Source organism: Natator depressus, chromosome 1 (assembly GCF_965152275.1).
Source record: "Natator depressus isolate rNatDep1 chromosome 1, rNatDep2.hap1, whole genome shotgun sequence".
NCBI lineage: Eukaryota > Metazoa > Chordata > Testudines > Cheloniidae > Natator > Natator depressus.
Window position 1 is genome coordinate 260880475 of NC_134234.1, and position 27533 is coordinate 260908007.

At 45.0% G+C, this 27533-nt stretch overlaps 1 protein-coding gene across 1 annotated transcript in view; it reads right to left on the reverse strand.

Annotated features, from left to right (window-relative positions):
- LOC141988904 (uncharacterized) overlaps window positions 1-27533 on the reverse strand; it is a 66529-nt gene that overhangs the window by 2573 nt on the left and 36423 nt on the right. The window contains exons 4-12 of the mRNA XM_074955054.1: window positions 18099-18384; window positions 16829-16983; window positions 13993-14037; window positions 11231-11516; window positions 9272-9435; window positions 9088-9092; window positions 7806-7845; window positions 4836-5121; window positions 3971-4125 (exon numbers count right to left, since the gene is read on the reverse strand). Coding sequence (XP_074811155.1) covers window positions 3971-4125; window positions 4836-5121; window positions 7806-7845; window positions 9088-9092; window positions 9272-9435; window positions 11231-11516; window positions 13993-14037; window positions 16829-16983; window positions 18099-18384 — 1422 coding nt within the window. The remainder of the gene's footprint in view (window positions 1-3970; window positions 4126-4835; window positions 5122-7805; window positions 7846-9087; window positions 9093-9271; window positions 9436-11230; window positions 11517-13992; window positions 14038-16828; window positions 16984-18098; window positions 18385-27533) is intronic.

Sequence of the window (27533 nt, forward strand, 5' to 3'; positions counted from 1 at the left end):
AACTGGAATTAATTTGCAGACTGGACACCATCACATTAAGCCTGAATAAAGACTGAGAGTGGTTGGGTCATTACAAAACCTAAACCTAATTTCCCCCATACTAATTTCTCCCTATTGTTACTCACACCTTCTTGTCAACTGTTTGAAATGGGCCACTCTCAATTACCACTACAAAAGTTATTTTCCCTCCCTCGGTATCCTACTGTTAATTGAATTGTCTCGTTAGACTGACCTCGCACTTGGTAAGGCAACTCCCGTGTTTTCATGTATTTATACTCCTCCTGTATTTTCCACTCCATGCATCTGATGAAGTGGAGTCTAGCCCACGAAAGCTTATGACCAAATAAATTTGTTAGTCTCTAAGGTGCCACAAGGACTCCTTGTTGTTTTTACTATTTGAAGGAGGCTCTGCTCCATACAGGCATGGGGTGGGAATAGGAGCAAGGTGGCTTTATTCCATGTATGTGGCTCCCCACAATCTGGTGCTTTTGTGGGGGTCTACCTGGCTCCTGGCATAAATTAAAATAGCCTCAGAGAGGCCCTAATAATTTATGTGTTGCTGTCCACCACAGTCCTTAGGGGCCACTGCTATACCTGAGACTAGCCACAGTGCATCTGTGCTTCGGCCACGTCCCCTTCCCACAGGATGCCTTCTACACTGGGGGCTGTGAGAGGTGGTGGCACAGAGAGCTTGTGGGGGATAGGGAGGATGCTTGGGGGAAGGGTAAGTAGCTAGAACCATCCAGGGAAGCCCCTGTGCTAAAGGTATTCCCAGGAGGGCAGAGCCATTGATTTTACATTACTTTCGGCCACTACTGAAAGCAGCATAAATCAAAAAACATCAGCAATATTTCAAACACCTTCTTTGTTTAATAAAAACACAGATTTCTGTCTTTTGTTGTCTTTTTTCCTTTCCATCTTCCAGTTTTTCTTCTCTCTCCTTTTAAAATCTCTATCTGCTTCTCTCCCTCCTTTCTCTTTTCTCCAGAGTTCTACCATTTTTCATTGTTCTCTTCTGTGTGTTCATTCTCATTATTCTCTTTCCTGTGTAAAAGTGACCATGATCCCATGGAGTGTAGAACAACGCTCCCTCTCCATGTGCTTTAGCACTGTGTATGTGAGGAATAAGCATAAGCTTTATAGGAGGAATGGTATTAAAGCGAACCTGGGGGATCTGCAGTGATCTTGTCTGCCACATGAACTCGGGGTAATAATGAACAAGAGGTTCTCACTGAAGGTGACCTGAAGCCAGCCAGCCTAATCCTTGAAGCCAAATGTGACTGAAATCAGAATTTGGCCCCAGATATCTGCTATTACTACAGAGAATTTGGAACGTTAGCCCTGTAGTGTGGAATCTTGGGTAACATCATGGAATCATCCTGCCTAACTTTCAGTTGAATCTTGTTCATTACCCATTAGACAGAGAAGATGCTGTGTTTCCCTGGGGATGGGTGAAGAACACATGTGGGGAAATAATTTGGCCTCCCTTGTAAACCTGTAGGAAAGGGGAAATGGAGATGCAGATCTGCGCAACTCCTTCCTGAGAAAGCTTGGGAAAGGAAGAGTGATCAATAGGGTGGCTCCAGGCATCTGTGTAAACAGTGGACGAAGAGGACTTTGGGTGATGTGGGAGACTGATAATCTATTCATACTGCAGAGGGAGAGAGAGAGTGTGTGTGTATATCACATATATGCTCCTGTAGTAAGTGTTTACATACTGTATTTTCTACTCCTGATTTTGATCTGCTATTTTTTCCTTAGTGCATAATTTAAAACACTAGAAATAAGAACAAACCTCTAAATCTCCATAGTTTTATAACTATTACTTTATAGATTATAAAGAATCAGAACTGTGGAGAACAATGATCAATCTGTGATAACTTGCTGTCACTGGATTATAACTAATGTTGAGGAGAGAGAATTCTATGCCCCAAGTAGTAATACAGATGAAGTAATACAGATGGTTTGGTGGCAGCATAAGCACATGAAAATTACCCACTAAGGTTATGTTTTTCATTTATCCAGGAATACAGTTCTGCTTTATACTCCACTCCAGGCAAGAGCCAGTGGAATCATCCCCTGGTGTAAAGCCATTTCCTGGGGAGATATTCTAAAATCTTTGGCCTCACCAGCCTCTCAAAGGTCCCAGTTTCCAGGAACAACCAGTTCAGATGACTGCTATTAATTAAACTGGGAAGAACATCTTCAGTCTAAGAAAACATCCACCAGCTAAGTAAAGAGACTTAAATTTGCAAAGTATATTTCAGTAATAAAAAAGGGATTTATTTCACATTGTTGCCAGTTTGTTCTGCACAATGAGGTATTTAACTAGCATTTCTAGAGATAATTTTTTTTGTCTCATCCTGAGCATACAGTAAACACCATCCACATCTATTACTTGCCTTTTCCTACATATACAGAACTGCAGCATCTCCTATTAGTCTTCATTAAATGAGGAATTGATCTTCATGTAGCCTAAGTTTTGAGTGTGTGCGTTTAATTAACCAGACCTACTGTTCTGTTTTACTGGATTCTGTTCAGGGCTAGTTTTGGGAAGTGGCATCAGCCAGTCAGCCTCAATGCTCAGGTAGCCTGGGAAATATGAGAGGTTCAGTATTGTTATTACCTTCTATTATTTGGAGGTACACAAATTACCTTCAACTATTTAGCATAGCGGGTCCCTTCCTACTTGTATGTGGGCCAGCTCCAGTCTATTGAGATTAGACATCACTTTCTCTTTTGTAACTCCTGTGGTCCAAAAGGTGTTTTCATCCCTTTGTAACCTGCAAATGTAATTACTCTCTAGTCATTTCAGACCCTAAGAACCATTTCTCCCCAATGGAGGTTAAGCGTCTCCATCCTGCAAAAGTCCATTTTTGAAGCAACTACCAGTTTACCTTTTCACCTCTAGCTTCAGAAGCAGGTTTTCAATCCCATAAAAAATTATAATCTTCACCACCCGCAAAATCATTCTTTCACAGGGGCTTTAATTAAAGCTCTGACCCAGCAAAGCATTTAAGCACATGCAAAACATCAAGCATGTGAGCAGTTCTATCAATTTTGATAGGGAGTAATCAAGTACTTAAATTTATATACATGCCAAAGTGCTTTGCTGGAACAAGGTCTGCAGAAGGTTGGCTATCAACCAAAAGGGCACGGTCTTAAAAATGTAATTTCAAGTTACCACTGGGTTAAAAAGAGACAAATCCTGTCTGAACAGAGTTAAATAAGCAGTTCTGATTACGATGATTGATTATTATTTATATTAAGATAGTGCCGTGAGGCTAAGTTTGTCTCTAAAGGAAATTGCATTGTATCCTTCCTCCTGGCACAGAAATAAGTAGGATAACACAGGTTTGATTATTTGCTTCTCCATCCCTGTATTCTGCACTTTTTCAGTTTAATCATCCTTGGGACTTTGTCAGAAATCATTGCATCAGCGTGTGTGTGAATGGACATGAAAAGAATCCAGAAGACTGGATTTTGGTAATTAAACACTGAGTCCTCATTAAGATTTAAGTTACACAGTAGAAAATAAGGCTAATCATTCAAGAAGTTCACCTCTCAGCAGTGGGAGAATTACATTGGCTGCAGGCCTTGCCTACAAACAATGAGAATCTTCCTCAACTCCAGCCACTGGTGGGTGGACAACAGTGTAACTGCACCCGTCCAAATGCCAATTATAGGCAAGGCAAACTGCTTTCAAGCAGACATAAATGGCACTCATGCAAATTGCGGTTGAGCTTGGCTACACTAGGGGTGTGCACTGGTACTGCTACCTGGTTGGTGGCTAGTGATGGCTGGCATGGAGGCAAATCTCCAGTGTAGGGAAGACATTAGCCTGAGGGAAGCTTTACATCTGATCGATAAATCTTTACATCTGATCGACTTTACATCTGATTGATAAATCTTATGGTTTTTTGCATCTCTATCCTTGCATTGACATTATGATTTTCAGCAATGTACTCACTTAAAGGACTCACAGGCAGACCAAAGACCTGCACTTCACACAGACTGAGGTATTCAGCTCGCCCAGGAATGGTCACTGTCACATACCGCCCTTGCATTTCTTCACAGTCAAATGAGAGGGTTTCCTCATAATCCATGTGGAAAACTGTCCCACATCTGGAAAGAATAGCACTCTGATTAAAAGATAATGAGCTGTTGCACTATACGTGGATAACTAAATCCATGACCAATTTGAATTTTTAAAAGATGTTACATTTTGAGTTAGGGTTGCACAAAACACAGACACATGCTCCTTTTGTCATTCTCATCACTAAAAAAAATGGCTAGTTCTATTTGCTTCAGACTTTTTCCTTTGGGCTGGGACTGAGCAGAAAACAATCTGAAACTACACTTTTCCTGTAAGTTAGAGTGGGCAGGAAAGCAGGCCAAAGAATGGAGAACATCTTGCAACCTTCACTCTGGAGTTGTGAATGAGTCCAGAATGAGTTAGTGAGCTCAATCCAGTTCCTAGTGGATGGGTATCCTCATCAGAAGAACCACCACCACAACTGGCACTAATTGGTACAGTGGTTGAGAGTCCTAGAAAAGACCTAGAACTGAACTAGGCATGGAGACAAAAACCCCTTCTTACTTCTTTAATGGTCTCTCCACATTAAGGTGGTAGCAAATGGTATAGGTAACATACGTATGGCCACTGCATGCATTCTATGGATAAAAGGTCATTCTCCAGAGCTGTCGCTCTAGCCATAACTAGTATTTAGTAAGGGAAAAAGAAACAGCTTCTAATTCATTCCAATTTCTTTGGCCCATAGTGAGTTTGATTTTGGTATGTTCATGCAATGACAGCTCAAGATTAGGAGGGATACCTGGGATTCTTTATTCCACCTCGTTCATTAGAGTTCCCAATCCGGATCTCAGCACCGTTTATCCGATCCTTGCAACAGTCTCCTCGGTTTGTTAATGCAACAGAGAAGATTTTATGCTCTGATTTCAAATCCAGCCTCCACCAGGGTGACCATTCTTTACGTGTGTGGGTACACTGTCCCATCAAAGCGTTGGCAGATAAAGAGCCATCGATAGCATTCTGAGCATTATAGGAGTCCCTATATCTGCTGGACTGGGAGGCAATACCATTCGGTGCTACATTTGGGACTGGAAGGAAAGACAGTTGGTTGTGAAATTACTACAAGTGTAGTACCAGGGAGACTAGTAGCTTCATCAAGGTAATCAGCCCAAGAACCCGTAAGAGTTAGTGCCAAGAGATACAAAATGCAACTCTTTAATGGCAAAATAAGGAAACAGCCAAAGATCTACACATTTTATTGAAAGAAATACCCCCATGCCCACAGCTGCAAAATAAAGTAGATTAAATCAGTCAAGATCTAGCCTATCAAAATCATAAGGCAGAGGCCTGCTTCAGCTATCTGCTGATCCTTATTTATCTGGTCTCTAATATTGAGAGACAGCTGGCAAATGCCATTCCACATGGTTACTGTCAAGCCAAGCTAAGCCACTTCTCAGCACAGACTGGACATGCTTGGCCTCTGGGATGTCAGATACCTCCACCGACGCTCTACATAGCGTGGGTTAATCTCGCTCAATTTAGACACATCTTTTACTGAAAACTGGCTGGTTGGCTGCCCTACTAATAGAATCAGGTGTCTGCAGAGCACTGTGGAGGACTGGCAGCTCTTTTCCTCGCCTCTTCTCAAGCAGTGACATCCTGCCCCGTTGAAGTCAATGGGAGTTTTGCCATTGACTTCAGTGGGACCAGGATTGCACCCAGCTCACTTTATAGTTGCTCACTATAGGGGATATTGATTTGCTTGCTATGGCCCCAGTTCAGGAAAGCATCCCTTTTCCAGGATAGGACTTAACTTTAAGTGCTCTCCTGAATAGGGATGGCCTTAAGCATGTGCTTCAGCACTTTCCTGAATCAGGGCCTGTCACAATATGCTATTGGCATGCTTGCTGTAGGCAGCACTATACACTGGTGCACTCCCCCTGTGACATGTGATATTAGGGTGTACTGTGGACAGATATTATTTGTGCGTGCTATAGGTTTGTAGTGATGAAAAGATAACTCAAAACCTCTATGAAGTGTTAGTAAAGAGAAAGCTGGAGACTAAGATGTGCTGCATTCCAATCTGCAAGCACCAGCTATATTGTATTTGATATGGCTGAGCTTAAATGAGGTCTGGAAAACCTTATCAAGCACTGCTAATTGTTCCAGACTATTCTGGCTCCTGTCACAGACTTTTGAGGTGACCCATGCCTGCCGATAGTGGGGGTGGGGGATGGGGGGGTGGAGTGAGGGCAGCCAGCTTCAGCGGTATTACTGAGCATGCTCAGTCTGTGTGAGCATGCTCAGTACAAGCCAAGCAGCAAATCTGGGTGGGGGTGGCCAACCCTGCCCGCTTCCCCACCGCAGCGTGCCAGGCTCACCATGTAAATGCTCTCTGATGGGCTGGGCAGCATAATCCGAGGCTATCTGCCATGCCTGGTTGGTTTACTAATGAGTAAGACTGCGAGTTTGTCACGGAGGTCATGGCTCCGTGACTTTCCGGGACCTTGTGACTTCTGCAGTGGCCGGGTAGTGTGACTGGCCCCGGGGGCCACCTGGGCCAGCCGCACCAACCGTTGCTGGGGCAGTCTTGGGCCACCTCCTCCCCAGCAGCAGCAGGCGTTTCAGTGTGGGAGGGGGGTGACTTTTACTAAGAATACCTGTGACTAAAACGTAGCCTTACTAATGAGTCTTGGCAGTCTCCCTGTGGCCATACAAGCTAGAAAACAAACAGTTCAGCCTGGCCAGGAACGCAAGGTGATATTCTGCCCCTATTGAAATGAATGGGAATTTTGACATTGACTTCAATAGGGCTAGGATTTCACCCAGGGTGAAGAGGAAGCACTGCTCCCACGTAGCCGCCTATAGCTACCTGTGCAGTCCTGGTGGCCTGTATACACTCCAACACCTTGTGAACTGATGATGAGACTTCTCCTGTTGTGTATTCTGAGAAGATTTATTTGCTCAGTTCCCAAAAGGCTTCTGCACGCTTTCACAGGCACCATTTATCAGTGCTCACTATAGGTGTGTATTAGCAATGCAGTGGAGATTTGCAGTTTCAGCATGCTCTGCATATAGGCAGGAGCTGAACAAGTAGGCAGAAACTGTCTAGTGGTTACGGTGATTAAGAGTCAGGAAACTTGGAGGCTCTGCCACTGACTTGCTCTTATAGCCTGGTCAAGTTGTTTAATTTCTGTGATCCTCAGGTTTCCTTTCCATACATATAATACCCACCTCTGCAAAATACTTTGAAATCCTTGGATGAAATGCACTGTATGAATGCAAAATATTATTGCTACCTGCTGTAGGTTAGTAGCATTATTTATAGGCCACCGGGCTAGGCATTTTTCCATATATGTGAAGAATAACACATGATAGACTTGTGCTCTCTCTATTACAGCTTGGGACTATAAAGTGTGCGTTCTAGGACAGTGGTTTTCAAACTTTTTTTCTGGCGACCCAGTGGAAGAAAATTGTTGATGCCCACGACCCAACGGAGCTGGGGATGAGGGGTTTGGCGTGTGGGAGGGGTTAAGGGCTGGGACAGAGGTTTGGGGTGCTAGGGGCAAGGCAGGGTGCGGAGCCCCGTGGCCCCCACGCCTAAGAGCCGGACCTGCTGCTGGCCACTTGTGGGGCACAGTGCGGTGTCATAACAGGTAGGGACTAGCCTGCCTTAGCCGGGCAGCACCGCCGACGGGACTTTTAACGGCCCGGCTGGCAGTGCTGACCAGAGCTGCTGCGACCCAGTGCCTGACACTCTGTGACCCAGTACTGGATCGCGACCCATGGTTTAAAAACCACTGTTCTAGGTTCTGTAAGGCACGTGCTGAATAGTCGCTCTGCAAGCCTGTGCCAAGTGAACATAGACTCCAGTCTGTCTAGCTGTATTCCATCACCCATATCAAATTGGCAGCATTTACCTCCTGTTGTTGTCTTTGGTGCTCGGAGTGTTTCACCTGAAACATAGTCAAAAAAACCAAATCATTACCAGAGCTGGTCACGTAGCAGAAGGGAAGCGTGAATGTGTTTGTTCTTATGTACTGGGCCACTTTTCAAAAGAAAAAAGATGCCCGATCCAAAATTTTGCCCCTGGACATGTAATTACTGTTGGGTTTCTCAGAATTACTCCATTACCCAAGCTTTCCTTTGGCTCAGCGCTGCATTACATACAAGTCTCTCCCGTGAGGGTTCTGGGGCACTGGACCCAGACGATGATTTCGTGATTGATATCTAACACAAAACTGAGGGGATCTGCCTATAGACTTCATTGCTTGTACAGCATTTTGAAGATGTATAGTGTTATGTGGGTGATCATCCCCCCCCCAGGATAAATGTTTCCTATTGGGTATTGAACGTTGTGCCCTTGGCACGGGGCTTTGTTGTGCCACATCATGCCTTAACATTGCTGGTATACTTTTCATTACGCTGCACCCAACACCTTGCCTCTGAAGTATATGGTGCTTGTCTACCTTTTGCCTAGAACTAAATCATTCTGCAGCAATATATCATCGCTCATTTAGCCCCTTATGTGAAAGTCAAATGACCCAGAGCCTTTTCTGTCTGGTCAGTCTGGCGCTGCATTTCATCCCACTATTACCTTCCCCTCCTTCATCTCAGTCTGGTGTTTTCCATCTGGCTGAAATTATTTGTCCCTGGCTGGCACTGTTGGGCGTAAGGACTTCATTAAAGTGGCTGCCAGTGATGCTTGATGAATAGGCTGGACAGGAAGGCTGAAGGCCAAGGTGGACAATAACAGTACCAAAAGACCTAATGAAACATATCAAAGATATGCTGGAGAGCAGACCCCCTAAGGTCAATCGGTTCCAGTATCCACAGGAGATCTCCCAATGTACCTCTTCTGGATTTAGATATCCCCTTTCAGTGCTTTGACCTTGACCCTACCTTCCTACGAAAAGACAATGGTCCTGATTCTCCACTGCCTGGCACCCTGTGTAGTCATTCATATCTGTACAAAGGGAGCATATAAAGGGAGTAGATCAAAGTGCACTATGGAAGTTTTAGTGCATGATAGCTAGTGTGCTGTAGATTTACACCCCATCTTACCATGCATGAATTCTCTGTATAGAAAAGCCTTAAATCAGATTTTTTTTACTCACTTACCCCATTGATAGTGTTTTATGCTCATTCTGCACTCCCTCTCCACAGGGCTCCAGTAGAATTTTGGGGGGAACTTTCCCCAAACACAGCCAGAAATCTATTGTGTGTGAATTCAGTAACTGTACTCACCAGGGAAAATCAATGGCAGACCAAACACCTGCACTTCACACAGAGTCAGGTACTCAGCTCGCCTTGGGATGGTCACAGTCACATAACGCCCTTGCATTCCATGACAGTCAAATGAGAGTGTTTGCCCAAGCTCCATGGACTCAACTGCAGCACATCTGGAAATGAACAGGATCTTATTCACAGAGAGTGGTAAGAGCTGTTATGCATTGTGAACCTGAGCGAGCACTAGCACCATGAAGTCTGTATCTGTGGAAGGAAAGCTCCCATCTCTTGTATGCTCACGCACTGAAATAAGCACATGTTGGCCGGGATTTTCAAAAGGGCCTAAGGGACCTGGGTTCCTCATATCCTTAGGCCTTTTCAAACGTCTCAGCCATGAGGTTCAGTTGATCACTTAAAAGTGTTTCTATTAATGATTTTCTTAAATGACGTAGCTATTAAAATGAAGTCAGTGAAACACGAACACCATTCATGCAGTAGTATGGTTAAGAATGTAAAAGTCAAGGTAAGCATGGTTACCACAAAAACAGGGACCTCATGTGCTTTGAAGCCACTCAGAAAACTAAAGAATTGATTTTTCAGTCACAATGCTGCATAATTCTCTGCATTGCATCATTTTTTAAAAGGAACTACAACAACAAAAAGCTACTGTATTTTCTTGCCATTCTCCAGCTCTTCATCTTGTCCAGCTGCTGTTTTAGGAGCTCTGCAGGACAGAGTGTCTGGCTGGGAACATAAGGGCATGAGGAGCAGAAGAGGCTGAAGCCCTGCCTTCTCTGAACTGCACTGCATTCTGCAGCATTATTCAGCAATCCTTCTTATTCATAGCGTTTAAGGCTAGAAGGGACCATCAGGTCATCTAGTTTGAACTCCTGTATATCACAGACCATTACATTGCACCCAGTTACCCCTGTATTGAGCCCGCTAATTTTTGTTTGGCTAAAGCTAACTTCCAGAAAGGCAGCCAGTCCTAATCTGAAGACCTCAAGAGATGGAGAATCCACACTTGCCTTGGCAGTTTGTTCTATCACTATTAAAACATGTACCTTAGCTACCTATTAAAAAATTGTTTGATAATCTGTGTGGCCCCTAACCTGAGAGATCAAAAAGAAAGCAGTGGCAGGAAGGGTTGGAGCATCGTCTAGGGACTTGTCTACACTGAGAAATTACATTGTGTCAGAACATGACTTTGAGGAGTTGTGGTAACTAGCAAGATGGGGACTGATTCTCGTGTATACTGAGGCCCCTTTATGCTGTTGACAGTGTAAAATCCCTTAAAGTGAGGGTAAATTACTGTCAGAGCAATATAAAGGGGCCTTAGTATAGACAAGAATCAGGCTTTCGCTATATGCAAGGACTGTCACACTCATCATCGTGTCAGCTGGGTTATTCATGACCCACTGACACAAAGTTAAACACAACAGTCCTGTGGCCAGTGAGTGCAGTTTTGCTTAACATGTAATTATTTACCATGACTTCTCAGGGCTGTGTTCTTACACAACATAATTTTCCAGTGTAAGGTGCAGCTCACCTGGAGTAAGGGCACCAAATCTGCCCTTGTTTGTAAGTGCGACAGCATTATTAGTACAATACTAAATGCTGTGAGAATTTTATATATTTCTTGACTTTGGTGGGTTTTGATTAGCAACCAGTTAAAAGGTTTTTGCATTGATTGATGCACAAGACTTGGATTGGTTTCAGAGTAGCAGCTGTGTTAGTCTGTATTCACAAAAAGAAAAGGAGTACTTGTGGCACCTTAGAGACTAACAAATCCTCACATATGGAAAATGACCATCTGAGAAGACTGACTTTTCACCACTCTGCAGGAGCATGGAAAAGACTGCACATAAAACCTGGGCTCAAGTCCTGTACAGGAAAGGTACACAGTCACTTTCATTCAGTTTTCTTCTACATGCTCAAATACTTCCGCAAACTACAACAGACCAGTACCTGGGATTCAGTGTCCCACCAAGCTCTGATGAGTTCCCAATCCGAATCTCTGCACCATTGATCCTCTCTTTGCAACAGTCACCTTGATTTGTGATCACCACTGAGGACACAATAAATGTTTTGCTCAAATCCACTGTCCACCATGGCTGGAAGTCTCTGTGTGTTTGTGAGCACTGTTGGCTCGGGGAATGGTTCAATAAAGATCCATCAGTGGCCCTCATAGGATTGTCCTCAATCTCTCTGGTGCTAGACTGGGAGGCTGTTTTCCCCAGGGCTACATTAGGAGCTGTAAAACAACAAACACAGTTCTTATGCATCACCTGCTTTGGAGAGAAGTGCTAGAGTAAGAACAGCTTGATTATCACAGAAAGGAAATGTGGCAGTTTATAAGATGCACTGAGTTAATGAGCCAGAGTTCCAGTCTATTTCCTCAAGGACAGGAGTTCAATTCTCAGCTCTGGTCACCATTTGCAGTTTCAGCAGAGAGAAGCCAAGGACTGAATGGGCCTGGAAACTGAACTTTCCTATCACCCTATGAAGCCTGCCCCTCCCAACCCATCAGGTTAAAACGCCTTGGAGAGAGAGCGAGGAACTACCTGGGGGAAACTTGGACTGCTCTCAGGGATCAAAAGAGTACTTCCGTCTTTGGGGGCTGCCAATGCAGCACTTAAAGGACAACATTGATTTTGAATTGGATTTTACATTACAAATATCACCTTTATGGTTCAGATATAGAGTGCATTTCTGTAGCTCCTGTTGCCCAATTCCTCCAATCTAAGGATTCTTCTATAGGGCTCAAAATTACCTGAAGGTCAGACAGCCCTGATCAAAACTGTGCAAATGGAAAGTGAAGTATTCCAGTGGGGACGTATGATTTTTCCCACAGAGAGAAATTTTTACTTTCCCAGTAAGGCTGTAGCAGAGGATGTACCCGACACCACAATGATGATTTGCTCAGGAACCCAGTATCATGTTTAAAAAAACCCTCCAATATTTACCTGCTCTAGAGTTATTCAGAGTGATCCATATGTCAGTTTCAAAATGATCTGAAAAATTAAGCAGAGCAGGAGTCACAAGATGCCTTTGAGGACAAGGATCATTTATCCTATTGCATGTTCCTTGTTCCCAGTACTAGAGCACAGCCCATGTCTTCTCTCTGCTGCTTTCCCCCAGCAGGCGTAACAGAGAAACCTCACTTCCTGGTAGTTTACCCAGGCAAGGTCAATGTTTCAGTGCACATGGGAGAAAATGGGCAGCAGCAATCTGCATATTCCAGGATCTGGAAATCTGGGGAGACCACCTCTTCACCATTTGACTCAGATCTATTCTAGGATCTTCTCACAGGTATGTCAGCTTTATAAAAAATCAAATTTTTCTGTTAAAATTGTTTAGCTACTAACACTTATGTTTACTTGAACTGAAAGAGACTACAGGGAAAATATTCTTCTCTGTTCTCCATTTTTCTCTTTATTTTGTGCATTTTACACACTTTGTATACTGTTATGATGGAGGTTGGGTGGAACCTGGCTGAAGCTGGTGGCTATGATAGCTGCCCTTCGTTTAGGACAAAGGTAAGCAGTTAAGCTTCTTTTTGGAGAAAGGTAACTGAAACAAGAAGGACCACAAACAAAACACAGACCATACTCAAGGCTGGTCAGAAGCTAAGCTATGTGATTGGAGGGGTTTCACTGGCAACTGAATACCAATACAGTTGGCTGGATATTGTTTGGTGGAGGTGTGTGCATCTGTGAGCAGAAGCAGAAGGAGGCAGATAAGGCAGCAGGAAAGCCAAGGAGACAGCAAAAGGAGCTCTTTCAACAAGACAAAGCCAAGAGGGGGAGCTTTTGGGGCACAGTGCTGGCTGGACAGTGGTTTGGAACTGTGAGCAAGGAAACTGCCTTCTGCTATTTAATTCCTACTGTGTTCTGGGAAACAGGACTCTGTGCACATGCCTCGTAAATAACCAGGATTGCTCCAAAGAAATACCTGACTCCATAATCAGTTTCTTCTCCTAATGTCAACAACACACAAGACTCCAAATATTGGCTAACACGTTCAGGTAAAAGGGGTAACAATACCATGAATTTCATGGTCTCCCCCATACAATTAGTCTATATTCTCTGTTTGGATGCATTGTTCACACAGCAACAAGGAAGAGAAAAACATTTTAAAAACAAGAAAATTAGATAGTAAAAATCTATTTACTTTTAACTCATGTTTTGAAATTGACTGGCTCTCAAGTTGGCATCCCTTTAATATCTAATAAGTTCTATAATGTGTGGCTATGTTTATTAATAATAATTAATACACATATAATTAATCTACATACAGAACTTTGAAGATGTAAGACACTAGATGAATGCTAATGATTATATTATGCTTTGGCAGGAAGATAGGCTATCATCTAACAGGTCTTTTCCTTCTGTAACTGCTAAGATCCAAAAGGAGTTGCAAAACTTAAAGAGTGTGAAGAAGTGAAGGCAAAGTTGGATGAAGTTTGTATCAAAAGTGAAATCAAGCCAGTGGCATACATGGGCAAAGTTCTGAAGGTGATAAGAGGCTGATCTACAGACAAGGAAGATGTGAGAAAAGGAGAAAGAAAAATCAGGACAAAGGGAGAAGACAGAGTTGGGTTTGATGATTCTCTTACCCAACAGAATCAGTTCTGGTTCTGGAGACATCTAAGAAATAGAAGTGAAGCAAGCAAAGTAGACCAGGCCTGTTGCATCTCATTTCATCTTTCTTATAAGATTCTAACTTACCTCCATTGGGGATCCTTGGGCCCAGAGTTTCATTGAGCATGAGGTCTACAAAAGAACGAAATGAAAGCAAAAGCAAACAAAAAATACTCAGTTTCCATCCTGAGTGACACAAACTAGTGCTGTCCAGAGGACAACAATTCCATTTTGCACAACTTTTGATATTTCTAAATTTGTTTTCGTTCCACATTGGAATGAAAAAAAAACCAAACCCACAACCTTTTGAATGTTTTCACTAAACAGAATTGTGTGACATCCATTTTCAGATTGACAACCAGAACTTTTCAATTTGAGGGGTAGCCTTGTTAGTCTGGATCTGTAAAAGTGGCAGAGTCCTGTCCGATGTATTCACCCATGAAAGCTTATGCTCCAATACGTCTGTGAGTCTATAAGGTGCCACATGATTCTTTGCCGCTTTTTCAGTTTGAGTCAGTCTCTTTCTGGTCAAAAGTGACCAAAGATCCCTGGACCAAAACAAAAAACAACTGCCCCCACCTCAATACCCTTCCCAGTGAAATATTTGTCAAAACCGATCTGTTTTGGCTTTGACAAAATCACATACTGTACTTCAACAAAATTTCATGTAGTCAAAAATGTTCCAACCATCTCTAAAACTAACTCCCCAGTCTGCCTGCCTGATAGCAGTGCACAAAAATGGCCAGTGAAACAAACTAAGACTTATATGCATTTCTTCTGGATCTCTAATATAAAGTGAAGGTGAGTCTGGGAAGGAATCACCTACTTCTGGGATGCCCTCTGTCATACACACCTACATTTAGAATATCCATTAAGGGAGCTGAAACAGTCATTCCATTGCTTTACTTCTACCCTACACTTCTCTCAGATGTGTGACTGGCTCAAGAGGGTCAGCCAGCCAACTTGCCTGTGGAGAGCAGAGAGCTTGCACCAGCTCCAGAATAGAGACCAATTACACCCAGCCTTAGGTGGCAGCATCCTGCTTTTGTGCCAAGGACTGTGCACCATCCAGTCTGGTCTAGTGGCTCACCCTGATTTTAAGCAGGAACATAAAAAGGACTCACCTGATGGCATGGAGCAGCGGAGTCCCTGAGAGAGAAAAGGAGCTCGTCTTGGAGGCTGGTGCAGCAGCAGCGATAAAGAAGGAATTTAGGGTATGTCTCCACTGGGGCTGGAAGGTGTCATTTCCAGCTTTACGAGACATATCCATGCTAGCTCTGAGAAGCTATCTGATTCTATCTAAGACCAGAGGTTCGTGCTCAGGGCAGCTAGCCCCTCCCACGCTTGTGCCGCTATGGCTACACTCCTATTTTTAGTGCACTTGCTCTATCAGAGCTAGTGTGGGTATGTTTCCTCAAGCTGGAATTTACACCTTCTGGCTCCAGTATAGCCAGACCCTTAGTCCAAGGTTAGCTCAGAGCCAGCTTGGCTCCACATGGTGCGTCCACCTATTGACTGTCTACCGCTCTCACGGGTGACAAGAGGACCTGCAAGCCCAGCAAGCTTCTTAGGCCCACTAACTATCTTCATTCAGCAACAATGCCAGGCAATTCAAAATGATAGTAACGTTCTTTAGTCTGGAATTTTCAAAGAAGCCCAAGGCAGTGAGTCATCCAAAGCCCACTAGAATTCACTGGGATTTGGGCCCCTGACTCCTCTGAAAATACCTTAGGAGACAAAAACAGTTTCAGGATTGTTAGCACCATTTTAGGGTTTATGTTTCCCAACAGTATTTTGCCAGGTATTTTATGCTGGGAAAAATTGTAAGCCACAAGCCTAGTTTCTTAGTTAAATGGACATTGTCAACTAGAAAAAAAAAATCACATATTTGTCTGCAATTTTGTTTGTTACTTTGGTAATGGGTAACATCTAATGAGATTATCTCCCCCCCATTTGTTTACAGTGGCCTTAGTTTTACACTGTCGAAGTCCAGGAGGGTTTTGACTCCAATGAGAGTAAGTGCAGGCCCTTTGTGTATTTGACAGCATTTTGTGCATAGTCAGTTTCAGGGTTCCTCTATATGTTACACATCTATAGACATCTGTAAACATCAACAACTGGGAAGCAGGAAAAAAAATCAAGTCATAAATGGCTGTCTTTCAGGAACTGGAGTTTTTTTAAAATGAGTTCATGAGAGCAGAGAAGGAAAATTAAACAAACAAACAAAAATTCCCAGAAGCAGACACTAAAGCCAGAACCCAAGCATAAGGCACAGAAAACAAGGGAAGCCAAGGAAAAAGACGGAAGGAAACAGAGGCTACGTCTACATTAGAGGCCTTACAGTGCCACAGCTGTAACGATGGAGTTGTGCCACTGTAAAGTCTCCCATTTAGCCGCTCTGTGCCGAGGGAGAGAGCTCTCCCATTGCAATAATTAAACCACCCCTATGAGTGGCGGTAGCTATGTCAATGGGAGAGCTTCTGGTGGTGTAGCATATGCCCATCTGGGGGTGTTTTTTTCACAGCCCTGAGTGACATAAGTTTTACTGACAAAAGTGCTAGTGTAGGCACAGCCAGAGAAAGAGAGACGGACACAAACTGTTCTTTAAAAATGTAGGACAACATTCATACCGATCCTTGACACAGTTCCAAGCGTCTCACACTTTGTTTACCATCTCTGTGCTCACCGTCAAATTGGAGACTTCACTGAGTCACAAACCTCATCAAAACTCTCTTTGCAGCAGAAGAGGCTTTCCCACATTTTTGGTGTGTCCTTTTCAGCACACCACACACCTGAGTATGTTTAATTCCACTGATCAGAAAGCATGTACACACATCCATGTAGATCTGATTCTCTCCAGCCAAGGGGAGCCATGCATCTGAACACATACCAATACATTCCATCAGAGCAATGCTCTACTTACCAGAAGAATTTACTGGTAGACCAAACACTTGGACTTCACACAGTGTGAGGTATTTTTCTGTGCCTGGGATGGTCACAGTCACATACTGCCCTTGCATTCCTTCACAGTCAAATGAGCGTGTTTCCCCAGGGCCCATGGAGTCGATCTGGGCACATCTGGAGTTGAACCAGATTAATAGCCATTATTATTATTATACTTTGACAACAACAATAGCTCAGATCACGGGGGGAGGTGGGGGAAGGATGAAAAATACAAAGTGGCCCCATAATTCAGCAAATAAATGTCATCATCATCTTATTTTTCCTCAGTTATTTGTTAAACAATGAATCACTATTAAGGCAGAACAACACACACAGACTATTTACTCTAGTGTCGTCTATAGCAGTGCTATAGATAAGGTTGATTCTACAAGTTTGGCATGAGGATCTTTAGGGCCAAATTCTGCCACCTTTACTCACATTGTGTAGTACCTCACTCCTCAAGGAGTTTCCAGGTAATACTCATAAGAGTGGAAGAATCTGATGCTGAATCATTTTAAACAACAGCTTTCTTTAAATCGATACTGTAGATTCATTAAATCAGTGGTCTCCAAAGAAGAAGAAGAGCTGCCGCCAAAGACGGAGCAGGGAGAGCCGAGCTGCCGCCAGCATGCCGCTGAAGAATTAAAGGTCCGGGAGCGCTGCTCCTTCGGCAGCGCTCCTCCTGCTGCGCACCCCCAGGGATGGTCTTGCGCACCCCCTGGGGTGCGCGCACCTCACTTTGGAGGACACTGCATTAAATCAATGTCCCATGGGAAAGCGGTTCTGAGAAAGAAACTGTGAAAGTCTAATTAAAGGACCAATCTTGGTTCAGGAGCCACTAGCTTGGCCCTCTGCACTCACACACAATAGTACCATGAGGGACTCGGCATGAATGCTGGGGTTTGTGCTTCTCACTTCCAGTGCAGCATCAAGAGTCTTAAGAGAGCAAAAAGCTGATCATGCAATTACTAGCAGGAGAGATGAGGAAATTACTTTTAGCCTCTAAAACCCCAACTACACATCATGCTTGATAGAAACCATTTTAAAGCATGTTAAAAGCACACACACAAACACATGCACAAACACAAGCGGTATGAACAGAGGCAGTTGTGCTGGCCAGTGGGAACTGAGCATAGCTTAATTAAAACCATTATGAGCAACAAAACCATCTGAGATCTGTTCTAATCACTTCCACTACATTTCCTTCTATGTGCTCAAGCACTTTCATTTAGACCATCAGAGCATATTACCTGGGATTTGTTGTGCCGCTTCTCTCCGGCGAGCTCCCAATTCGGATTTCAGCCCCGTTTATCCGCTCTTCACAACAGTCTCCTCGATTGGTGATCTTTACTCTGAACACTTGAACCCTCGCTTGCAAATCCAGTGTCCACCATGGATTAATTTCTAAATCCGTGTGACTACATTTGCCTCTCAGGTAATCACTGGATGGGGACCCATCAATGGCATTGCCAGGGTTTCCATATTTGTCATAGATGCTGGACTGGGATGCTACACCTTCAAGTGCCACTTCAGGAACTGCAGGAAATAATCAGGAATACCCTGTTTTACTGCAGGTGAGCTTAAAGTTTTGAATGACAAACCCTGTTTGCACTTGCAGAGAAATTCTTATGGGAACGCTTTCCCAGATACAATCTGAAGGAATAGCTGGCAATATTGTAAAACTCTTTTCAGGGAAACATTTTAGCTAGAAGGTCTTGGGGTAGGGGAGTGCATTCCATTGTCTGCATTTGGGAGCTAAGAGCGTCTTTCAGAATCATGATCAAGTCTGTCAATGATCAACAGAGAAAACAGATGGCATGTAAGAGGGTACCACACCACTGGTTCTGTAGCTGCATCTGGCAGTGATGGACTTGGCCTGCTTATAGGAATCCTTCCCACTAAAATAATTAGATAACAGAGAGGGGGGAAATAAAAGAAAAGAATAATCTCTAAATAGCATTTACCTTCATCAGTAGACAGTCCCTTCAAGGCTAGGATAAGCAGCAGGGAGAGGGTATGTAACATGGTTGGATAGTGACCTTTTCACTGTATTTGCAAACAAAATATTCAATTTCTGTGTCTGAAAAATGGACAGCTCCCCTATTCTGGGAGATGGAAGGATTTTGAGGGGTATTAAACTCATTTGAGCACCAATATTCTCCAATCAGAATTGTTCTAAAAAGAGGAACATTTTGTTACCATTGGCTCTTATCTGGCAGAACAAATAATTAAAGGTCCCTGTGACTGATCAAGTGGGAAGAAAGATCAATAATGAGTGGGGAACTGCACAAGGGTAGAGTCCCATGTCCATGCAGAGCCCCACTGAATTCAACACGTTTCTGCAGGGCTCTGCCCACACATAACACATTGTAGGATCAGTGGCCAAGTCTGTAAAGTTTTAGAGCAACACTGTTTCATGACCTGCCAATAAATAAATTCTTGGAGTGTATTGGGGGCAACTTCTTACTTCCAAAAGTGGAGGAAGTAACCAGGGGGACAGCCATTTTAGAGGTGATTCTAATCAGCAGGGAGGAATTGGTAGCAAATCTGAAGGTGGAAGGCAATTTGGGTGAAAGCGATCATGAAATGACACTTTTCATGATTGCAAGGAAAGGAAGGAGTGAGAGCAGCAGAATAAGAACAATGGACTTCAGAAAAGCAGACTATAAAAAACTCAAGAGAGCTGGTAGGCAAGGTCCCATGGGAAAAAACTCTAAGGGAAAAAGTAGTTCAGGAGAGCTGGCAGTTTCTTAAAGAGAGCATATCAAAGGCACAATTGCAAACTACCCTGATGCAAAGGAAAGATAGGAAGAGGCCAATATGGCTCCATAAGGAGCACTGTAATGACCTGAAAATCAAGAAGGAATCTTACAAAAAGTGGAAACATGGATGAATTATTAAGGAGGAGTACAAAAGACTAGCACATGCACAAAGGGACAAAATCAGCAAGGCTCAGCATAAAATGAGTCACTCCTAGCAATAGACATAAAAGGTAATAAAAAGAAGTTCTTTAAATACGTTAGGAGCAAGGGAAAGATGATGGAAAGTGTAGGTCCTCTACTTAGCAGGGGAAAAGATAATAACTGATGACATCAAGAAGGCTGAGGTGTTTAATGCCTGTTTTGCTTCAGTCTTCACTGAAAAGGTTAATGGTGACAGATACTTAACCCAATTAATATTAAAAACAAGGGGGAAGGAACAGGTTACAGAATATGTAGATAAATTGGATGTCTTCAAGTCAGCAGGGCCTGATAAAATTCATTCTAGGGTACATTAGGAACTACCTGAAGCAATCTCAGCACCGTTAGCAGTTATCTTCAAGAACTCATGGAGGATGGGTGAGGTGCCAGAAGATTGGAGAAGGGCAAGGATAGTACCTCTCTTTAAATAGGGGAACAAAGAGGACCCAGGGAATTATAGACCAGTCAGCCTAACTTCGATACCTGGGAAGATACTGGAACAAATTATTAAATAATCAATTTGTAAGCCCCTAGAGGATAAGTTCAGTGCCTGTCAGAGGCTTGTAGCTTGACATCAGCATCACAGTGTGAGAGGCAGCCCAGGCTGGTGGGGTTGGAGGGCTCAATAGTCCCGCACTCCAAATTGCACCACAGGGACCCCGTCACAGAGACCAAGCTGAGAGGGATTGCAAGCACTCTGGAGGACAAAATTAGAATTCAAAATGAGTTCTGCGAATTGGAGAGTAGGTCTGAATTCAACAAGATGGAATTCAGTAAAGGCAAGTGCAAAATATGATATTTAGGAAGGAAAAATCAAATGCAAAACTACAATATGGGGACTCAGTGTCTAGGTCAGGGGTGGGCAAAATATGGCCCGTGAGCTGCTTTCAGCCCACCAGCCATTTTAATTTGGCCCTCAAGCTCCCACTGGGGAGTTGGGTCTGGGGCTTGCCCCGCTCCGGTGCTCCAGCTGGGGAGCAGGGTTGGGGGCAACTCTGTGCGGCTCCCAGAAGCAGTGGCATGTCCCTCTTCTGGCTCCTATGCATAGGGGCAACCATGGGGCTCTGCTCCACACGCTGCCCCCGCCCCAAGCGCTGCCTCTGCAGCTCCCATTGGCAACTTGAGGTAAGTGCCTCCCAGAGCGTGCACCCCTGAGCCTCCCCCTCCCGCCCTCTGAACCTCTCAGTCCCAGCCCAAAGCATCCTCCTGCATCCCAAATCCCTCATCCCCAGCCCCACCCCAGAGCTTGCACTCCCAGCCAGAACCCTCCCCCCTGTGCCCCAACCCCCTGTCCCAGCCCGGAGCCCCCTCCTGCACACTGAACTCTTCATTTCTGGCCCCACCTCAGAGCCCGTGCCCCCCCCAGAGCCCTCACCCCCTCCCTCACCCCAACCCCAATTTTGTGAACATTCATGGCCCGCCATAACATTGCCATACCCAGATGTGCCCCTTGGGCCAAAAAGTTTGTCCACCTCGATCTACGTTTAATTGGTGCTGCTTCAGTGCAGAGGGCTGGACTTGATGACTTCTCGAGCTCCCTTCCAGCACAAAGTTTCTATGATTGCATGATTATAAACTGAAACTGTGAATGATCATAAAAGCGAACAATACAGAAACATTGCTGGTAACGCACTCAGATATTTTTTTCTTATTTGTTTTAAACATTTAGCAATGTCTTGTTTTGGAAAAAAAAAAGTAAATCTAGGTCTTATAAAAATGGGGGAGTGAGAGGACTGGTAACAGCCGGACATAGTGCATTTTGAGTAATGCACTATGCCAGCTTTGTCCACACACAATTTGATCTATGCTCCTAAAGGCTCAGCTTCAGGACACCTTCTATTCCAGTCTCTTGTCACCACACAGATCTATCAGTGCACCTCAATCTATGTATATTTATTTTATTTTATCTAAGCCCTTCTTCCTCCCCCAGTAAATACAGCCCCTGATTCTTGGGTCTGGCTGCTCTGAGCTGGGGGCTGACTTGGTACGGGGGAGTAATGGTGGCTGTATGCCACCTTTGTGTCTCCCCAATTCTGGAACCAGCCAGGGGCCAGGTCAACTCCTGATGTAAGTTAGAGTAGGCCAAAGGGAGCTCTCATTTATGCGTGGCTGCCCACAGCTGCAGGAGGCCATGCTGGCAGCCGGGAAAAGCTGAAGTGCAACAATAAGATTCTCCACTGAAATACACAGCAAATCTTTCATGATTAGTGTTACCCAAAATTGGGCCAGCTAGTAAGCTTAGGGAGAACTAATGACCCACCAGAGTTTGGCAGAAAGCAGCACGTTTATTATTCTGATAGCTAAGCTCAAAAGATGGGGGGGGCGGGGGAGGTGTCACACTCTCATACTCACGCTCCCAGGACAGGCACAGCACTGGAGATGTCAGGATCCTTCAAGGTAAGTGTCCCACAGCACAGCAATGGATGGTGCGATTAAGGTAAGTCTTCCCGAGGCACGATGGAATGCAACACAGTGAACCACTGGCCAGGCGGTCCGGGCAAAGGGCCTTCATGGGAGGTACAAGCTTGTGAGTGCACTCCTGAGCATGTGGCCCCTTCCCCTTTTAAGGACCTGCTCCTCATGGCCTGCGACTAGAGATGACTTGGCCATGTCTCGTTGGTCACACTCCACCTCGGGCAGGGTCCATGCAGTGTCCATGCACTGGGGGTGTGAGTGCTGCCTAATTAGAGTTCCAGACACCTTGTCTACCTGGGAGCTCTTCTGATCTTCCAGCTGTTCAACCAGCCCATTCATCCCACAAGCATTCCAGGAGGGAGCGGGAGGGGGAAAGCCACTTCATAGATATTCAAAGAGAGAGAGGAGACAAAAGTGGTGGGAAAGTGTAACAGACCTTTTGAGCATACAGGTTATACAGAGCAGAGTCATACAGAGCATACAGATCACTGCTGCTCCTACAACAATTAGGAGATACAGTACTATGAAAATGTCTTAAAATGAGTCCTGAATGAAAGAGTCTCCTCTAAGATAGCACGAGATGGTGAGTTTACTCTGAGTCCTGTGGAAGGGGAAACACGGAGCTGCATCACCCCAGGAAGTCACTGTAACTCAAAAAGCGGCAAAGAGTCCTGTGGCACCTTATAGACTAACAGACGTATTGGAGCATAAGCTTTTGTGGGTGAATACCCACTTTGTCAGATGCATGTAGTGGAAATTTCCAGAGGCAGGTATAAATATGCAAGCAAGAATCAGGCTAGGGATAATGAGGTTAGTTCAATCAGGGAGGATGAGGCCCTCTTCTAGCAGTTGAGGTGTGAACACCAAGGGAGGAGAAACTGCTTTTGTAGTTGGCTAGCCATTCACAGTCTTTGTTTTAATCTTCAAAGACAACGCTCTGAGTCTCATTTCCTCCAGACCTCCGGTTTCACACACAATTAGAGGCATAGGGAGCATAGTTGTCAGGCTATTGCCAGAGACACAACACATTTGCCAGCTCTTGTCCAGCCACTTCTCTTGGCTGGGGCATGTTGGGAATGGCGGGGGGAGTCATGGCTCTTCCAAGGCCCCCTCACCACTCACTTGTTAGTGGAGGGGAGAAAAAGAGTTTCAGACAGCCCCTGCTTCTCCTCACCTCCACCCCCTTAGCCCAGACTCAGGATTCAAGTGGGTCCTGCATGGTTGTACAGAGGAATGTGGTTGCGAGAGTGTGGAAACAGGGAGGGTTATGTCCCCATACTTTGCTGAATGTCAGTGTAGGTCACATTTACAATCTAGCCTTGAGTGAGACTTGGCAGATCTGTATGGTTTCTGTTGAATTTGTTTTCCACAGAGTTCTAGGAGAACTGCATTACATAAATTACCAGTCAATATCCATCACAAGACTCAGTAATTAGTTACAGATTAAATAGGATAAAGGAGTGCTGTTTGTCTTGGGATGGGACCATATGGACATAATCAAGTATAATACACAAACATAACTTATTGCCTTCGAGACCTTATGCCACCTACAGAATCATAGTTTTCCTCTTCCACTGGTGAAAAATCACAGAGAAATGGACATTAATTACCACTTACTGCAGGAAAATTGAGGCCTCCATCTCTACTGTAAGGGCAGAATCACAGGCCTGGTCTACACTATGGGGTTAGGTCAAATTTAGCTGCGTTAGGTTGATTTTAAAATGAACGCATCCACACAACCAACCCCATTCCATCAACTTAAAGGGCTCTTAAAATCAACTTCTGTACTACTCCCCTGTAGCGAGGGGAGTAGTGCTAAAATTGACCTTGCTGGGTCGAATTTGGGGCAGCGTGGATGCAAATTGACAGTATTGGCCTCCAGGAGCTATCCCAGAGTGCTCCATTGTGAGCGCTCTGGACAGCACTTTGAACTCTGATGCACTAGCAAGGTACACAGGAAAAGCCCTGGGAACTTCTGAATTTCATTTCCTGTTTGGTCAGCGTTGTGAACTCAGCAGCACAGGTGTCCATGCCGTCCCTCCAGAATTGCAAACGAGCTCCAGCCTGGACCAAAAGGGAGACATTGGATCTGATTGCTGTATGGGGAGAAGCATCTGTGCAGGCAGAACTCCGATCAAAAAGAAGAAATGCAAATATATTTGCCAAAATCTCACAGGGCATGTTGGAGAGAGGCTACAACAGGGACACACAGCAGTGCTGCGTGAAAGTTAAGGAGCTGAGGCAAGCCTACCGAAAGACAAAGGAGGCGAATGGTCACTCTGGGTCAGAGCCCCATACATGCCACTTCTATGATCAGCTGTATGGCATTCTAGGGGGGGAACCTACCACTAACCCACCACTGTCCATGGACACCTGCAAGGGGGGAGTCTCACGCAACAGGGAGGAAGATTTTGTGGATGAGAAGGAGGAGGAGAATGCGCAGCAGGCAAGCTGTGAATCCATTCTCCCTGGCAGCCAGGACCTTTTCATCACCCTGGAGCCAATACCCTCTAAAGGTGGGATCCCCAACCCCGAAGCTTGAGAAGGCACTTCTGGTGAGTGCACATTTGTAACTACAGAACAGGGTTTAAAAGCAATAGTGTTTAATGTTTGATTTGCCCTGAAGAATTGGGATGCATTCGCAGCCAGTACATCTACGGGAAAAGTCTGTTCACATGTCTGGGGATGGAGCGGGAATCCTCCAGGGACATCTCCATGAAGTTCTCCTGGAGGTACTCTGAAAGTATTCTGGAATCATTGCAGCACAAAGCATGGCAGTGAATGGTCCTGGGTTTTGGTCGCATTCAGGCAACACTCGGTCTATATCTTTCTGTGTTAGCCTCAGGAGAGTGATATCATTCATGGTCACCTGGTTGAAATAGGGGAATTTTTGTAAGGGAACAGTAAAAGGACTCCGTTCATGCTGGGCTGTTTGCGCTTGGCTAAAAGGGATCATCCCAGAGAATAGCCACGCGGTGGGGTGGGGGTAGGTATGTGCTTCACATCCACCTGAAAACCGCAGCCCCTCCTTTTAAATGTGAAACCCAACCCATTGCTTGCTGTGGGAAATGATGGCGCTGCAGTTTGAAACCATTCCCACATGTTATGCATAAGAAGCCAACCCCGCATACCCTTTGCCTTACCATGGCTGCATGGAAACTGAATTCTGTTGCCCCGCCGTGTGTGATGTGTCACCATACCAGCAGACGCTCAATATAAAAGGCGAAATGCGACCTTGTACCTAAAGCACATGTGCTGTCTCCTGTGAATTCCTTGATTCACTGTGCAAGAGTCTCCCTTTTGTTCTCAGAAATGTATCATCTTAAATTTTACTCTCCCTTTTTATCTCCCCCCAGGTGCAAATGTTTCTAAGCTCCCCCTATCATCTCCGACCCTGAGGTTATCACAGATTAGAAGGCGAAAAAAATGCACTCGTGATTACATGTTTTCCGAGCTCATGCAGTCCTTCTGCACTGATAGGGCACAGCTGAATGCATGGAGGCATTCGGTGTTATAGGCTAGGAAAGCATTAAGTGAGCGCGAAGAGCAGAGGCAGGAGCACGAAGAGCGGAGGGGGAGGCGATGCTAAGGCTAATGGGGGAGCAAACGGACATGATGAAGCATCTGCGGCAGCTGCAGGAAAGCCAACAAGAACACAAACCCCCACTGCATCCATTGTACAACCTCCTGACCTCCTCCCCAAGTTCCATATCCTCCTCACTCAGACGCCCAAGAACGTGGGGCGGGGGGAGAGGGAATGCTCCGGGCACCCAGCCACTCCACTCCAGAAGATGGCCCAAGCAACAGAAGGCTGTCATTCAAACAGTTTGATTTTTAGTGTGGCTACAATAAGCAATGTGGCCTTGTCCTTCCCTCCTCCCTGACCTCACCCCACCCAGGCTACTTTGTCAGTTATCTCCCTTTAAAAAAAATTAATAAAGAAAGAATGTATGGTTTCAAAACAATAGTTACTTTATTTCGAAGGGGAGAGGGTGGTTGGCTTACAGGGAATTAAAATCAACAAAGGGGGCGAGTTTGCATCAAGGACAAATACGCACAACTGTCACACCGAAGCCTCGCCAGTCATGAAACTGGTTTCCAAAGCCTTTCTGATGCGCAGCACACCTTGCTGTGCTATTCTAATCACCCTGGTGTCTGGCTGCTCAAAATCAGATGCCAGGAGATTTGCCTCAACCTCCCACCCCTCCATAAACGTCTCCCCCTTACTCTCACAGATATTATGGAGCACACAGCAAGCAGCAATAACAATGGGAATATTGGTTGTGCTGAGGTCTGACCTAGTCAGCAAACAGCGCCAGTGAGCTTTTACACGTCCAAAGGCACATTCTACCACCATTCTGCACTTGCTCAGCCTATAGTTGAACTGCTCCTTACTACTGTCCAGGCTGCCTGTGTAAGGCTTCATGAGCCATGGGAGCAAGGGGTAGGCTTCGTCCCCAAGGATAATTATTGGCATTTCAACATCCCCAATGGTAATTTTTGGTCTGGGAAGTAAGTCCCTTCTTGCAGCTGCTCGAACAGCCTGGAGTTCCTAAAGATGCGAGTGTCATGCACCTTTCCCGGCCATCCCACGTTGATGTCAGTGAAACGTCCCTTGTGATCCACCAGTGCTTGCAGCACCATTGAGAAGTACCCCTTGTGGTTTACGTACTGGTTGGCAAGGTGGTCCGGTGCCAAGATAGGGATATGCATTCCATCTATCGCCCCACCACAGTTAGGAAAACCCATTGCAGCAAAGCCATCCACTATGACCTGCACATTTCCCAGAGTCACTACCCTTGGTAACAGAATGTCAATGATTGCATTGGCTACTTGGATCACAGCAGCCCCCACAGTAGACTTGACCACTCCAAATTGATTCCCGACTGACCGATAGCAGTCAGGCGTAGCAACCTTCCACAGGGCTATTGCCACTCGCTTCTCAACTGTCAGGGCAGCTCTCATCTTGGTATTCCTGCGCTTCAGGGCAGGAAAAAGCAACTCACAGAGTTCCAGGAAAGTGGCCTTAAACATGCGAAAGTTTCACAGCCACTGTGAATCATCCCATACCTGCAACACTATGTGGTCCCACCAGTCTCTGCTTGTTTGCCGGGCCCAGAATCGGCGTTCCACTGTATCAGCCAGCCCCACTGCCACCATGATGTCCCAGTTGCCACAGCCCGTGCTTTCAGGAATGTCTGTGTCCATGTCCTCATCAAAATCGTCCTCGTGCTGGCGTCTCTTAGCCTGGTTCTGCATATACTCCAGGATAATGCGTGAGGTGTTTACAATGCTCACAACAGCAACAGT